Source organism: Branchiostoma floridae, chromosome 2 (assembly GCF_000003815.2).
Source record: "Branchiostoma floridae strain S238N-H82 chromosome 2, Bfl_VNyyK, whole genome shotgun sequence".
In the NCBI taxonomy this organism is placed as follows: domain Eukaryota; kingdom Metazoa; phylum Chordata; class Leptocardii; order Amphioxiformes; family Branchiostomatidae; genus Branchiostoma; species Branchiostoma floridae.
The window spans coordinates 17,790,905-17,805,049 of NC_049980.1; the positions used below are offsets into that span (position 1 = coordinate 17,790,905).

Consider the following 14,145-nt stretch of genomic DNA (forward strand, 5'->3'; position numbering starts at 1 on the left):
TAAGTTTGGCCCCCTTGTGGTTATTTTGAAACTGCAGGCAAGAAGATAAATTGATGGATCATCTTGAGTTTTATGTAGATAGCTTGAATGATTATTCACATAATCATATACAAATCAGTAGCTATATTGTATAATCAATGAGGAAAGTTTAGAAATCTGCTGCATTCCAAGATAGGACTCCAAACACATGACTTGTGTAACTGAGAAAGTATGCATTGTACAGACAAATATTGATTGATATCAATCATGCAACTGCAGAAGTGTGATTTGATTCCCATTTTCTGGGGTGAATCTATGACAAGGTATGAGGTTGTGGAACTCTAGATCATTATTAACTAATCCTAAACATCTAATGCTTGCTTACTGTTCCAGGTTTTATCCAGTTCATAGTGGAGCCCCTGTTTGTCCAATGGGAGAGGTTCAGTCCCACCCACCTGGCTCGACACATGATAAACCATCTTCAGGTCAACAAACAAAGATGGAACGGAGCACTGGCCAGTGAACTGGCAGAGGCAGGTAAGGAAGGGAGGTGGGCAGCACTGTCACAATTGGCAGGTTAGAACAAAATCTGTATGCCTCAGCAACTAACTGTTGTCTTAACTATTAACCAATGTTCTCAGAACGTTCGAACAGAAGTAATCAGTAGTGACAATGCCATCACGTAAATGCAACTTTTCATTATTCTACCATTGAGACATGATAATGATGTTACAGTTCAGTTCATGCAAACATTGTCAATACAAGGTCTGTATTGGCCACTGATGCTTATAATGTTGTCATTGTGATTGGTAGAAGCTGCAGCTGCTGCAGTAGCCTATGCAGAGAGCCAGCCTGAAGATGTTGAGATGTCAGGACAGGCCATGGACCCGCCCAGCTACCGCCAGGCCCCTCCACCTGGCAACGCAGACCCCCTGCCATCCTCTCCTGGAGTGGAGTCTGAGACCAGCTCCAGCCACAGGACAAACAGCCAGAGTGACGATGACCCAAGCACCTTTGCAGAAGTGTCCGGCAGTGGGGACATTCAGTTTGAAGAGCCAGGACACTCCAACAACATTCCAGGTCACTCTGCCAACCATTCCGGCAAATGGGACGGCACCAAACTTTGCAACCACATTCCTTTTGTTCAGTCGCCACTGGACACTTATCGTGCCGCAATGACCATCATCTCTCTCCACGACTCCCCTTCCACTGAAGATATCCTGACGTCAATACAACTGGACAGAAGCGATGTATTTCACTCCAAGTTGAAGTCTCTCAGTGGGCCCGTCCTCTCAGCAATAGTGAATTCTAGTGGACCCACCATGTCTGCACAGCTTGTGGACATGGGCAAGTCTGTGGAAGTCTTGAAGGATGGCGGTTGTGCAAGAGTCAATGGAACAATAGGCTCAGTATGCTATCTGCAGGCTCACAATGGGAGTAATGACACTTCAGACTTACACTCAGGTAAATGAGCTTCTGCTGACATTTGTTTTTGATATCCACTGTCCTGCAAGGAATATTGATCAAATATCTGAAGTCTTCAACTGCAGACATTTTCATGTCAGGTAGCATCATCATGGTGTCTCCTGTTTAGCCTGTTTGTGTGTTACAAGTATTTCTGTCCTATAATGCAAGTTTACATTTATCTGCAGAATGTTAGGTAAGAGTCAAATGACGCCAATCTGGCAAAGCAATTAACAATTTTTTCTTTCTGTTACATGTCAATATTATGAATTACCTTTGTTACTTATGCTGTACATGGTTTATTTTCTTTCTTGTCCTGTTGATACAATAATAGTGCAATTTGAAATAAATTGCATGTCTGTTGTGCTGAGAACTGTTTTCTCAGACTTGGAAAATGTTATCCATGGAAAAAAGACTTGTAATGATTCTCTTACCACTAATATACCTTTACATGCACAGCAAAAGTGTTACATTATAATTTGATAGTTACCCTTAAGTTACCAATCCTCATGTCTCACCTGTTGAACTGGCTAGAAATGTGCCAAGAAACACTCTGTTAAAAAAACTTTCTTGTATTGTTTACAGGGCACAGTGCTTCTTCCATGGCCAGAAGTGTTTCCTCACAAGAATGTTCTAAGCCTGACGTCACAGCAAAACTGGATCCCAAAGCAGATGACAAGCTAAGCGGCAGCTGCACCAGCCTTCAGCCTCAACTGTCAACCTCCAGAAATGGTATCCATGACCGTATATCCACCTGGCTTCAGAATGCCCCTTTTCCTCCTTCCTGTAACAGTGGGAACGCCCAAGGGTGCGAAGAAGGAAAACTTGGCAGATGGACTGATATTTCTAATGGACAAGCTGGTGCAGGTTTAGAGGGAAACATTCCAAAAGCTCACATTGCATATTCATCTAGTCATGAGCAGCTGAATTCCACTCTGCCTATTGGTGCTACCTCCTGCAGAAAAAACTCTGACGACAGTTGTCTATCTGACGATATTAAAATGGAGACCGACAACTCTGCAGAAGATGAACAATAACCAATACATTCATGATATATATTGTAAGTACCGCGAGGAGGAAATCTTTAACCATACACTACTGACTACAGGTACATGTCCATGTGTGTAACAGGATCTTGTCATTTGTAGTACCTAGAACCACAGGTATGTGTAGCATCGGTGGTCGTGAGAGTAATCAAGATTGTAGAACAAGTCCTGTTAAATGTGAACCAATTCAGCGTTTACAATTGGATGGAAGAGGTGTTTAGTAGGTAATAATGGACACCCAAACATTTATTTGAAATGAATTTAGTTTGCTCTGGTTTACAGTTAATTTGCATTCATAGATAATTTTGTTCAATGAAAGAGACATATGCAAATGCAAAAGTTTCCAGGCAAACCCCCTCAAAAACTTGACACGTGAAAAAGATTGATCAAATTTACTGATCGGCACTTCTTATTGCAATAACTCCACACCATACCATTCAAAGTTTTTAACTATGCGCACATTTCTTGTCAATTGTTTATTCTTTTTATCTTCTGAAACGTTTGCCTATTGGCACATTTAACACATGTTTAAGCATTATTATTTTTCAATCATACACCATTTGTACTTTAAAGATTGCCATTCCAAAGCTAACCCATCAATGTCTATATCTAAAATGAACCTACATATAATCATTTTTTACATACAAAAGACAGAAATGTAATATTGTAAATGCATTTAAGTTCGCAGGAATTTAATTTAGCAGTAGCGGGAAAAAGGACTGCAGTGGTTTTAGGTTCGTGGTAGCACCATGCACTGTAGACTCTTACTGCCATGAAAAAACGTTTGCGGTGGTTTTAAGTTTGCGGTGAATTGGCAACGCAAAAACTGTGAACATAAAACCACCGTGGAAATTATCGCACAGTATCCTTGATCACTGGTACCTTGGATATCATTACCATCATCATTGTCACTACATTTTATAAGGTTCTGGTTTGAATTGGAATTATTGGTGGGATACAAGGCAATTCAAAGTGCCTCTTATATTAGTTAAATATTATTCAGCGTTAGTTCTTTTTATATTTCTTGAATAACAGTGACCAAACTGTAAGATGTTTTTGTTATATATAATGTAGATTACTGTATGTTGGAGTACATCTAAAGTCAGATATTATACCTCAGGGTACTTCATATCATTTTTTGTCCAATGCCCCACCATCACTGGTGCACTACCTTCTTTTCCAAGGCTCAGCATATCTAACTCATGCAGTGACACTAACTGTCTATGGCTCTTAGGTCACATATTTAGGTTTGTAGTCACTTATATGCAAAGCTGTGTTTCTTCTTTCTCACTAGGTTTTTTTTACCTGCCATAGACAGAAAAAGAATACTTTCTTTGTTAGCAGAGGTTTAGTTGAAGGAAACTTGAGTACTCAAGAAAGCCCCTCTGGAATCAGTGAGGGCTTTTTTTTTATTACAACTGGAATGCTAGCATAATTGGGTATGAGGAAAGAGTTGTTTTTAAGCTTTGATTATCTTTGCTATCAGGACACTGAATTGAATTGCCTTTGGCTGTATTTGTTCCTGTAGTTTGCTGTTCTTGAGGCCTTACAGCATGGATTCTGACATGTATTTTGTTGTACAACTTAAGAGCAGTGAAAAGTAACACTTATTAATTCCATTATTTAGTAGCTGTAAATTAAGAGGCTATAAGCCCCTTGTCAAATTTACTGCCAAATGAGACAAAAATGTGTGATTGTCATAAACGTATCTGGGAATGAGCACAAATATTTGAAACTGTCACATTGCAATGCAGTCAGACAAATTTCCCATTTTTCTCATCAGATTTGGGGTCCCAGAGAATGTACCAATCAAGTAGGTGATGCCTGATCTTAAACCCTGAGACGACATTGATATTGGTTCCATCTACCATCTTATGTTATTTTAAGCCAGAGTACAAATCAGTCCCCTGGCAGTAACATATGCTCTACCAATTTGACGATTCCAATTTATTTATTATTTTTTAATATGATATGTTTGTACAATGCATACTTCATTACATTCCAAAGTGCAGTAACTGGTTTTATAGCATGACCAGACCAACAGTAAGTGATATGGTGATATTGAAGGTTGTTCTCTTTGAGTGTATAGTGCAGCTAATATGTAGCTTCAGTGAAGATAGAAGTAGAGGTCAAATGAGACACAAGTAAAAATCTGATGTTTCTCAATGAGCAGCATCCTTTAAGAATCAAATTTATGATGTACGGGGAAGAGTCAGAAAGTAATGCCATTGGTCTCATAGTAGGTTCATTTTGGTACAAAATTAGTAGAACTGAAATACTTTTAATTTGTTCATATTTTCATGAGAGATTGAGTTGATTTCTTCACAGACCATCATCATAACACATACTCAGGACACAGATGGCCACTCTGAATTCAGTTTAGACCTCCACTCTGGCAACGAAAAATAACAAAACTGATTGGATGTGGCTTACACTTACAGAAAAGTACATTTTCATACTTGTACAGTTTCAGTATCCTACAATAGATATAAGTAGGTCAAGGAAATAACTGTTAACTGCTACATGAACCTTTCTTGCACTGTTGTTTGGTTCTGACAAACTTAAATCATTTCATACAAAAATGAAACTATGACTCTTATGGTATTGCTTTCTGACTCAACCTCATAGCAGACTACTGTATAAAGCACAGTATGCCTCACTTTAACAGTAGATAACATTTCCTATCTACTACCCTTTGATGCTTTCAAAGTCTCCACCTAAGAAAACCATGCAGAACATTCCTTGCATACATGTAGTAGCAAGGATTTTCTCCTGGAAAAGGACTCAGTTGGAAAGATAGTCTTGTTTACAGTTTTGAGCAGACAGTATGCGTGTGTTGGTTTGTCTTGCAGATGTGACTTGGTGTTTTGTGATTTTTGTTGTCTCCCAAAAATCACTTGTGAGTTGCCTATGTACATTATAGATATCTTGATGCATAGATCATCTGTACAAACCCCTTAACAATGCCAGGAGATTTGACAGATGTAGTTCTTAGTCTTAGTGAGCAGCAATCAAACTAAAGGTTGTGCATTTATGAGTCTGTCTTTGAAGGGATATTGAGCTGTGATGATTTTGTGATGGAACTGTCTGTCCAGCAACATCTAATATATATATATAATTATATATGTGTGTGTGTGTGTGTACGACAGCGTAAAGCCAACATTAGCTGCATTTTAGATATCACGAAATTTGTATTCTGAAACAAACTTTATATACGTAATTTCTACTCTGGCATTCGCTGTAGCAAAATGTTTGTATGTATATATTATACATTTATTATATATATATACCTATCTATATACACATATATCACTACTTGTCTTGCCATTGCGCCGAAAAATGTACTTGATTGTTCACATGTATGTTAGCCTGTGAAAGTATATAGATGCCAGATTGTATATTGTACAATATAATAGCGACATGATTACCATTACAAGTATTCTAAAGTTGGTGTTAATTGGGGCATATTGGATGTTGACAGATCTTGAGTCAAAATGGAGGAACTGTGTTGATTGATCATACAGTAGTAGTAATGCCTATTTATAGAATTACAGTAAGCCATGATATTGGTGCTCTTCACCTCACAGTGGAGCCTACATTTATGAGAAATTTGATTCCACTTGTGTGTAGTATTTACTGATAAGGTAATATCGAAACCTGATGTACAGAAAGATGACACTTCTGATCAAGTTGAGTCAGAAGGACGATGTACGATGTTTTGGAATTATATCCTTCTATATCCCTCACTTCATGTACATTCCAATTGTAGCATTGTTGCAAAACTTTTAGATGTCAAGTGGAGATGGAAATACTACAGTATTATAACCTTATGTGCAGCTTTAGCCATTATTATTAAGAAGGAGAAATGTTGTGAAGCATTCCCAAATGTCAATCCCTTTAAAGTACCCAATTACATCAGCAACTTACAAAAGGCATACATTTGTAAAGAGTTCACTGTCATTTTTCTAGTTTGATCATCACACAGATACCATTCTTTTATAACCAGCCAGGACAGACATCTTAGGAAGTCCATCCCTTTGTCACTTTTCCATGCTATTCTAATAAAAATGTTCCAGTAGATTTGACAACCCATTTTGTGCAATTAGTCTTTACTGTGAATAAGGAATACATTTTACTGAAAAGCACTGTTGTATGATATTGCTATATTTAAAATGTAGTAGGAACACTGTTTTCCCATTTGCATTCTGCAATGTTGCATATTACAAGAAACGGTACATTGAACAAGAAAAGTGTTCCAAACCTGATGATCCATTATTCAACTACATCTAGCTCAACACCTCTCCTTGCCCCAGCCCCCCTCCCCAACACACACACACGTATTGTGCGAACAGTTGGCAAAGGTAATATCTACACAGAGGCACACAGTAGGAGAGTAAGATGTCCCTTTATGGTCTTTAAAGGCAGGTGATAAAGACCTTTACGTCTGCAGGGTCTTTGGGGTGATATTGTTTATGTGTTTTGTGACCTCTTGTTAACATTTACATTTGCAATATTCCCAAAGTGAAATTATGCCACTGCTATAAAAACTTTCTACACAAAGTCTGTACCAGCAGTTTATGTATAGTGTTACAGGAGGGGGGAATAGATTTATGAATGGTAACAAGATCTAGCCTTAAAGCCATTCATAAGGCTGCCTACCACCCCTCCTGGGTAGTTCTACGTCAATCCGAAAGAACCAAGTGGTTTGTTCTACAAAAGAAACACTAGACTGATGACCACAGAGGCAATGGCGGTCGCTAACATTGCAGCTCTGTCCAGTACGAGGGCCGCCATCTTCCATTCGCTTTCTTCCTCATCATCATTCTCCTTTCCCTGCAGATAGTCAGAGATATTCTCCACTTTTGATGAGATCGTTTTAAGTGTTGATCGATGCTTTTGGTCGTCTATGGTAATCTGATGTCGGCTGCCAAGAACAATGTCATTCATACCTGTGTCGTCATCTGACCAGTCGTTGTTGCCGTCCTGTGGTGTTTTGGGGGTTGACCGCTTTTTAGCGTGAATGTCATTGGCAATGTTGCACATACAGAAGAAAGATGCCATGTAGTGGAGTACGAGCCTGCGGAGCCAGCGGGGAAGCGGTCGGGATGGGTGGCTGGGATGGGACAACCGGAGGACCAGGATGGTGATGAGCAGCGAGATGGTGACCAGGACAATGGTGGCGGTAAAGAACTTACCTGTATTAAGTAGGCACACAGAAGGGAAAGAATTAACAAAACGTTATACCTCAACTTTGCCAGAAGGGTGGGCTGAAATGAGGATTCTGTTATTGTCAGGTTCTTACCGAGCATAGGTGTGGACGTGGAAGTTGCGGGGAGCTGTGTAGTCAGGAGTTGCTGAAACACCACCAGCGACAGGAGGACCGTGATGGTAAAACCCAGCCTCTCTGAAAAACAAATGCAGTTCATTACCTGTACATTTAATAGTTACAAAGATTTCATATTCGTTTTGCAAACGTTATACGGGTAACATTTGAGTGTGTAATCATTTCAGATCGGTTCACACGTTACTGAGTATCAATAGCAATCTTTGTGGTTCCCGACGGCATTAGTCAGTAGCAATTCAAGCAGAACAAATGTCAGACTGCAGTGCCTTACCACCGCTGTCAGGTGGGATGTAGAAGGCCGCCAGATTAAGCATCAACAGGTCCAAACACGGAACCACCATGTTCACGATGTAGAACAGGCGGCGTCGCTTCAGATGGATGTGCAGCTCGATACTGGGCCACGGGCCTGGGCAGCAGGCATAGAACGTCACCTGGACACAGTGACATGAGAGGTGCAGTAATATATCATGTTCGTCATATCGTATGTAGTAATTGTAGTATTGGCATTGTCTGTTACAATGCTGCTCTGGGGCTTAAACAGTTGTGATCTTTTCGTGTAGAGCGTATCATAAGTAAGCCTATTATAACTATAAAAGATTCTTGAAATTAAATCCACATCGCATTGTCATGTATCTGAACTATCATCTCTTCGAGGAGGGTGATAGGATGTGACTATGACTTGTCCACCTCGCCAATGTTATAAAGCAAAAGACACTTTTATTGTCAAGTCCAAAAAACTATACGTACCTTTCTCTCTACTTTAGTATGTGTCACTTCAAACTGGTCGTTCTGTTGGAATGCTGTCAGATCCATGGTGGCCGAGATGTTGAAGAGATCTAAGTCATTGCCGCCATAGAGCCAGGAAGAAAATTCTAAAATGCAGGTCTGCATGGGGCGAAATGAATATGAGGTTATGTGCGTTGTTCAATTCACACACTCAGATGTAAGTGTCCATCGTCGCTGTTGCACTAGATTTGAAATATTTCGATCTATGAATACCCTTAACTATAGAGAATACTGCTATAACACTACAGCTGTGGCGACCTATGCTGTTTAGGGTCAAATTGAAGCCTGTATACCTGTTCATCATAAGGAAACTGACTGACGTCCACTTTGCAGGAGCTGCTGAACAGGCTAGGTTGTCGCCAGGCGACACGCCCTTCACTGGACACGCTGACGTCGGTGACTGGCAGCAGGTTTCCTGATCCCTGTCCGATACTTAGAAGAACAATAGCAGCATTTTGAAAATGATGCTCATCAGTATCGGCAAATTAACATGTCTAAGCGTGTCTTTTCTGTAACACGCTATATTGAATGATAGCCATGGATCTAAGTACCATCTGTAAAATAGGCCATAGATAGACATCTCATAGTACTCTAGTTCGATAACTAATCAGCTGCCATGTAATGATGGGCAGGAATGTTGAAAACTTGGAAAATATTTTGGGGCCCGTTTTCACTGAATCAGATGTTTATGAAGACGATGTCCGGAAGCCATAACCTTTTCCCAGAATAGTCGTCCTTTGAAAGGAAAAAATAGCATTACTTAGTATATCCATAATATACATTTATGGATATACAATGGATATACCAAAAGCCACTTGCAAGATAAACAATACTGCTGTGTAGTACTAACTTGTTGATGAGGAAGATATCCGGCCTCCAAACTTCTGAAGAATGGAATGTCGTCGTGGTAAGGCCGTCATATTGTGAGGTGTTCCATTGCAGTAATTCATCTGTCCAGTACTGAAGTAGAAGTTGCATACAGACACAGTATCCTCACAATCAACATAACAATAATTCTGTATCTAATTCTACTTTAAATGTTATAGTAGCACTATAGTCTACTTGAATCAACATAGTACTTAAGATAGCTGGAAAAAATGCAAATTAGTACATGAGATGTAAAGGCTGAAGAGAACCTAGCAACAGTATACATTTACAAGTGCAATATGTGTTTTTATTCGGCTGATCTTCTACCATCCTAAGTATCAATGTGGGTCGATTATTTGTTTTTTTAGACAATACTCACTAATCGTAGCCACATCAGCGTTGTGAAGACTTCCTGTAATTCGTTCTGTGGGAATAACACATTGTTAACTTATCATTTCTGAAGTTATTGTTCAGTAACAATATATCAGACTCCTTGACATCCCTTCATATGAAACCTAAGGAAGCACACAGTGCTCGTATTTGCAACTGAATTTTAATTTCCTAAATCTTTCACAGGAACACGTACATGCACAACTGAGGTTGCCCAACTAACGCGTAGCTATGGAAAACAGCCAGCCGTAGGAGCAAATACGTTACATAATCAATAGGCTACTGGATCAAAATTAAATTTGTATTAACATCACATCACATAACATTCCTAACAACTGTAAAAATTCATGGTACTTAACAACGAAGTAGTGCTTATCTAAATTCATGTTTCACTTTAGGCAATTTTACAATTTTGCTATATGACAGCAACGGGTCCCCAAGAAAGTTGCAAGGGAGTTCTACAGTTGGATGGCTCTGAAGGATTTCCGTGTTTTTACACTTTCTTAGGGATTTACATAGAAAGGTTGTAGCAGCGCAGTAATCGCTGGCTCAATGTTTGCTAACCACGAAAGAGAAAAGATTAAACCGCCGGTTACTATGGAGAATGGAACCCAGGCTGGTATTGACTGTATCAAAGGTTGTAGTTCAGATGAAGTGATGAAGGATGAATTTGTTAAACGTACCAGATCCACGACTTGCCTCAGCGCCACGTCCACGTCCAGCCTGACCGTCGTGCTCTGGTCCAGGACAGGCCGGACACGGCGGTCATAATTCTCCAGAAGTTTCTTCCTCAGTGGTAAAGCCGCGTATTGGCCAGCCACTCCTAGGCAGAATCAACACAAAAATCCTTTAAAAAAAAACACAAATTTCCTTCAAAACGGCTTTAGTTACAGCCTAGTTACAGAAAATATTCCGTATCTTACGAAATTATCTAAATTGTAAGGCGTCACAGGCAATAGTTTGGGTATACCATTTATTTTTCTTTGCTTGGAAAAACGTCTGAGAGAATTCAAGACAAAATTGAGACTGAACCTTGTCATTTGATACGAGGGCTTTAAATTACGTGATTTTCTTCACATTTTCGTATAGAAAATGGACTTTCGTTGTGCATTGATCTTTTGGAATATTTTTTTCACAAAAGTTTAATGGTATATCCTAGCACACGAACATCCTTCCCAAGACAAGATGATATCACCCCTTTCCAGTGAATAAGATCATTGATAACATTATTTTAAATGCCAGTCACTTGAAAAGCAGGTTTGGCATGTACAACTGTACACATTGATGACTACAGCTGTGACATGGTTGAAAGGATTTAAAGAAAGACAATCTTATACATTATCACAGGTAGTTTGAACTTTGCACACTCCATAGTTGAAGCTCCGAGTTGTCTAGAGATCGCGTCAAAACTTTTCGTCTCTCATTATAGACATCAACGCATTTTAGCCAGTGAAGATTAGGCACATAGATTCTGCAGTCTGCACTCCATCTAGCCTTTGACCCTGAAGGTGATAGAAGTTTCAGCCGCTATATTTTGTCAAATAGATTTGATTTGTGCAACCAAGTAAGGTGCCCCTATCCTACACCCCATAGAATAACAGAGCACACGAACAAAGGGTGAAATGTCATGCCAACAATGACATACCAACGCTATCAGAAACCGTTCTTATAACTCTTCTAACTTTCTTCTAACAGTTTTGATAATGTTTGATTGTGTTTCAATATGTCAACCTACGACCCTAGGTAATAAGCTATGATGTTACCTAGCCTCGAATGTCTTCATCTTTGGCCAATCAAAAAGCTTTGAAAACAAAAGAGCAAAAAATATTACCAGTAAGAACAGGCGACGCCACAACAACAACAACAACAACAACAACAACAACAACAACAATCTGCCTGTGCCAAACGGGGACCTAATCGAGCCAATTAGCAACACTAATTTTTGAATTATTACCGACCAATCCCGAAACAAACCCTGTACCCTTGAAGCCAGTTAAAGTACTGGGTGGTACAATGTTTTGTGCCCCGCTGACCTATGTCTGGCTGATTATTCCACCCGGCCCGGTCTGTATTATTATACAGTGTGGTCTTTACACAGGTTTTACTGAAGACGTAGTAAAACATAATGAACGCAATAAGCATCATTCGACATCTTGATTATTTCTTAAGAAAGTATTTTGTCATTTCTTAACACCTGACTTGCAATGAGACTGTTTGACTAACGTATCGTAATGTCGCCGGCAACATTATGTCTAAACTTGCTGGTCTCAACATGGCAATGTCTCTGTGGTGTGAAGGATATAGATATCACAATAGAAAAAGATTGCCATCTGAGGCTGATTACAAGTTCTTGCAATTGCGGAATAGCCCTGATGAATTTTAGCAATGACAGCGTTCTATCTACGCTACACACAGGAAGCATGGTTCAGGTCACGGTCGTAACACTTCCTATTTGAGTGTATACAAAGCATGTCCAACAACAAAATCATCACGTTGTTTGTATTGGTTAGCAACAGACGCTTTTCACTTGCCTTGCAAGTCTGATGTAGTTGGGTACCTACCTCGTAAACAGTAGACAGACACGAGGATTGTGCCAACAAATAATCTGGTACGAGCCTCCATTCCGGCACGCCTCAGACACTGTCAATGACAAAATGTCAAAGAAGTGGCAAGGTGTGGCCTTGGGCATTCTTACGTAAGGGAGTGGTCCTTGTGTCATTATAGCTTTCGTATCAGGCTAGTCGGGAACATTTTGGGCTTAGGATGTGTGTATTTTTCTGATGGTATATATCTGGAGTAGACTCTGCCTCTAAGAAACAAGACCAGGCAGTATCTGTCTTAAAGTCTGCTAAGGAGGCTATGGTGCTTACCGGCATGCCCAATTGTGTAAAACTAAAACCAGTGCATACCAATTCAGGCTACAACACCACGCACTGATGTAACCATGAAAGGAGCCTCGCGGCTGACTGGAAAGACCGGTTGCACCTTAATTTGAAGACTGATCTTGAAACGCCATCTTTGTCTCCCTTGCATACAACTGGGAATAAATGGGAGTGTAATGTTAACCACCTGTGAATATGAGTGTTAGCAACAAGCATTTATTATTGTGTCTGCTGTCATAGTTATATATGTATGATTTTCAACGTTTCTCTGCGGCTAGCTATTGTTGTCCTTCCCAACTTTGGCGCCTGTTGAAAAACATCCCTCCCGTTGCTTTTCCCAGACATCTTAGTATGTGGAGCATCTGTCTTTGTTATGTTATAGTACGACAGATACAACTAATCACGTGAGGTGTACTTACCACAAAAAAGAGACAAATAACAAAACGTACTTTTATCATCAACATAATGTATATATTGAAGTTACTTGTGATCGATGATACTTGCAAACGCCACGAGAAGCAAGAAGACTCACAACTATGTATCTAGGACCTATTTGTTATTAAAGTTACTACTACGCATTGTTATCCGTATATGTCGTCTCATCTGTCCTTTTGTCTAATTATTTGACCGTTGGGGCACTGACAACCAGTTTTCTCATTACTTCATAGTTTTCCATGTTTCCTGTCGCATCAAGCCAGTCCATTATGTTATATCTGAGCCCTTTTTCTACATCAATTGCATTTTTGTACTTGCCATGTTAAGTGCTATCTGTGATTTTGCTATCGCTATCATGAATCACAGACTACATAACACTTTTGTCATTACAACGTTTGTCATACATGAAAAGAAAGTTACTTGTCAATAACCTTCGTGCTGAAGAGTTCAGGTTCCAAAGATTTTGTCATGAAGGCTATTATAGAACGTGTGCCTCCTAATCACCGGTGGATTGCATTAAGTGTACGAATAAAACATGTAAGTACAGTTACAAACAGAAATTTAATATACGTCAGGCCATGTTTTACATTTGACATGCCCAATCAGAGGAGCAGTCCTAGACTGACGGCCACAGAGGCAATGATCGTCAATACCATAACAGCTCTGTCCAGAACTAACGCCGCCATTTTCCATTCGTCATGTTGCTCTTCTTCCAACTCCGCGTTGCTCATGCAAGTTGCAATGTCTCGGATATGTCCCAGAATCCTTTGCAGATAGTGATTACTTGCAGGCGATCCAGGATACAGACTTTGGTGGTCGTTGTTAGTTACGTTACCTTCGACCCTCATTTCTACCCCCGGGACTTCTGACGGTGCCTTTCTTCCTTGTTTCTGAAAATTTTGTCCCTGCTCCTTCGCGATATCAGACATACACAATAAAGCAGCGACGTATT

The 14,145-nt window shown here is 39.8% G+C and overlaps 2 protein-coding genes across 3 annotated transcripts in view; one reads left to right on the top strand and one right to left on the bottom strand.

Annotated features, from left to right (window-relative positions):
• Positions 1–6,569, top strand: part of LOC118409604 (high affinity cAMP-specific 3',5'-cyclic phosphodiesterase 7A-like) — a 27,338-nt gene extending 20,769 nt beyond the window's left edge. For both annotated transcript variants that reach the window (XM_035810741.1, XM_035810740.1), the window contains exons 14-16: positions 373–516; positions 793–1,443; positions 2,029–6,569. In XM_035810741.1, coding sequence (XP_035666634.1) covers positions 373–516; positions 793–1,443; positions 2,029–2,480 — 1,247 coding nt within the window. In that variant the 3' untranslated portion in view covers positions 2,481–6,569. The remainder of the gene's footprint in view (positions 1–372; positions 517–792; positions 1,444–2,028) is intronic.
• Positions 3,962–12,549, bottom strand: LOC118409605 (neuronal acetylcholine receptor subunit alpha-10-like). The gene is made up of 9 exons (XM_035810742.1): positions 12,438–12,549; positions 10,560–10,699; positions 9,866–9,910; positions 9,470–9,579; positions 8,913–9,051; positions 8,581–8,718; positions 8,105–8,264; positions 7,792–7,893; positions 3,962–7,684 (listed from the first exon to the last, which is right to left on the bottom strand). The coding sequence occupies exons 1-9, from the start codon at positions 12,496–12,498 to the stop codon at positions 7,200–7,202; spliced, it is 1,380 nt and encodes a 459-aa protein (XP_035666635.1). The 5' UTR covers positions 12,499–12,549; the 3' UTR covers positions 3,962–7,199.
• Between the last annotated feature and the right edge of the window lie 1,596 nt (positions 12,550–14,145).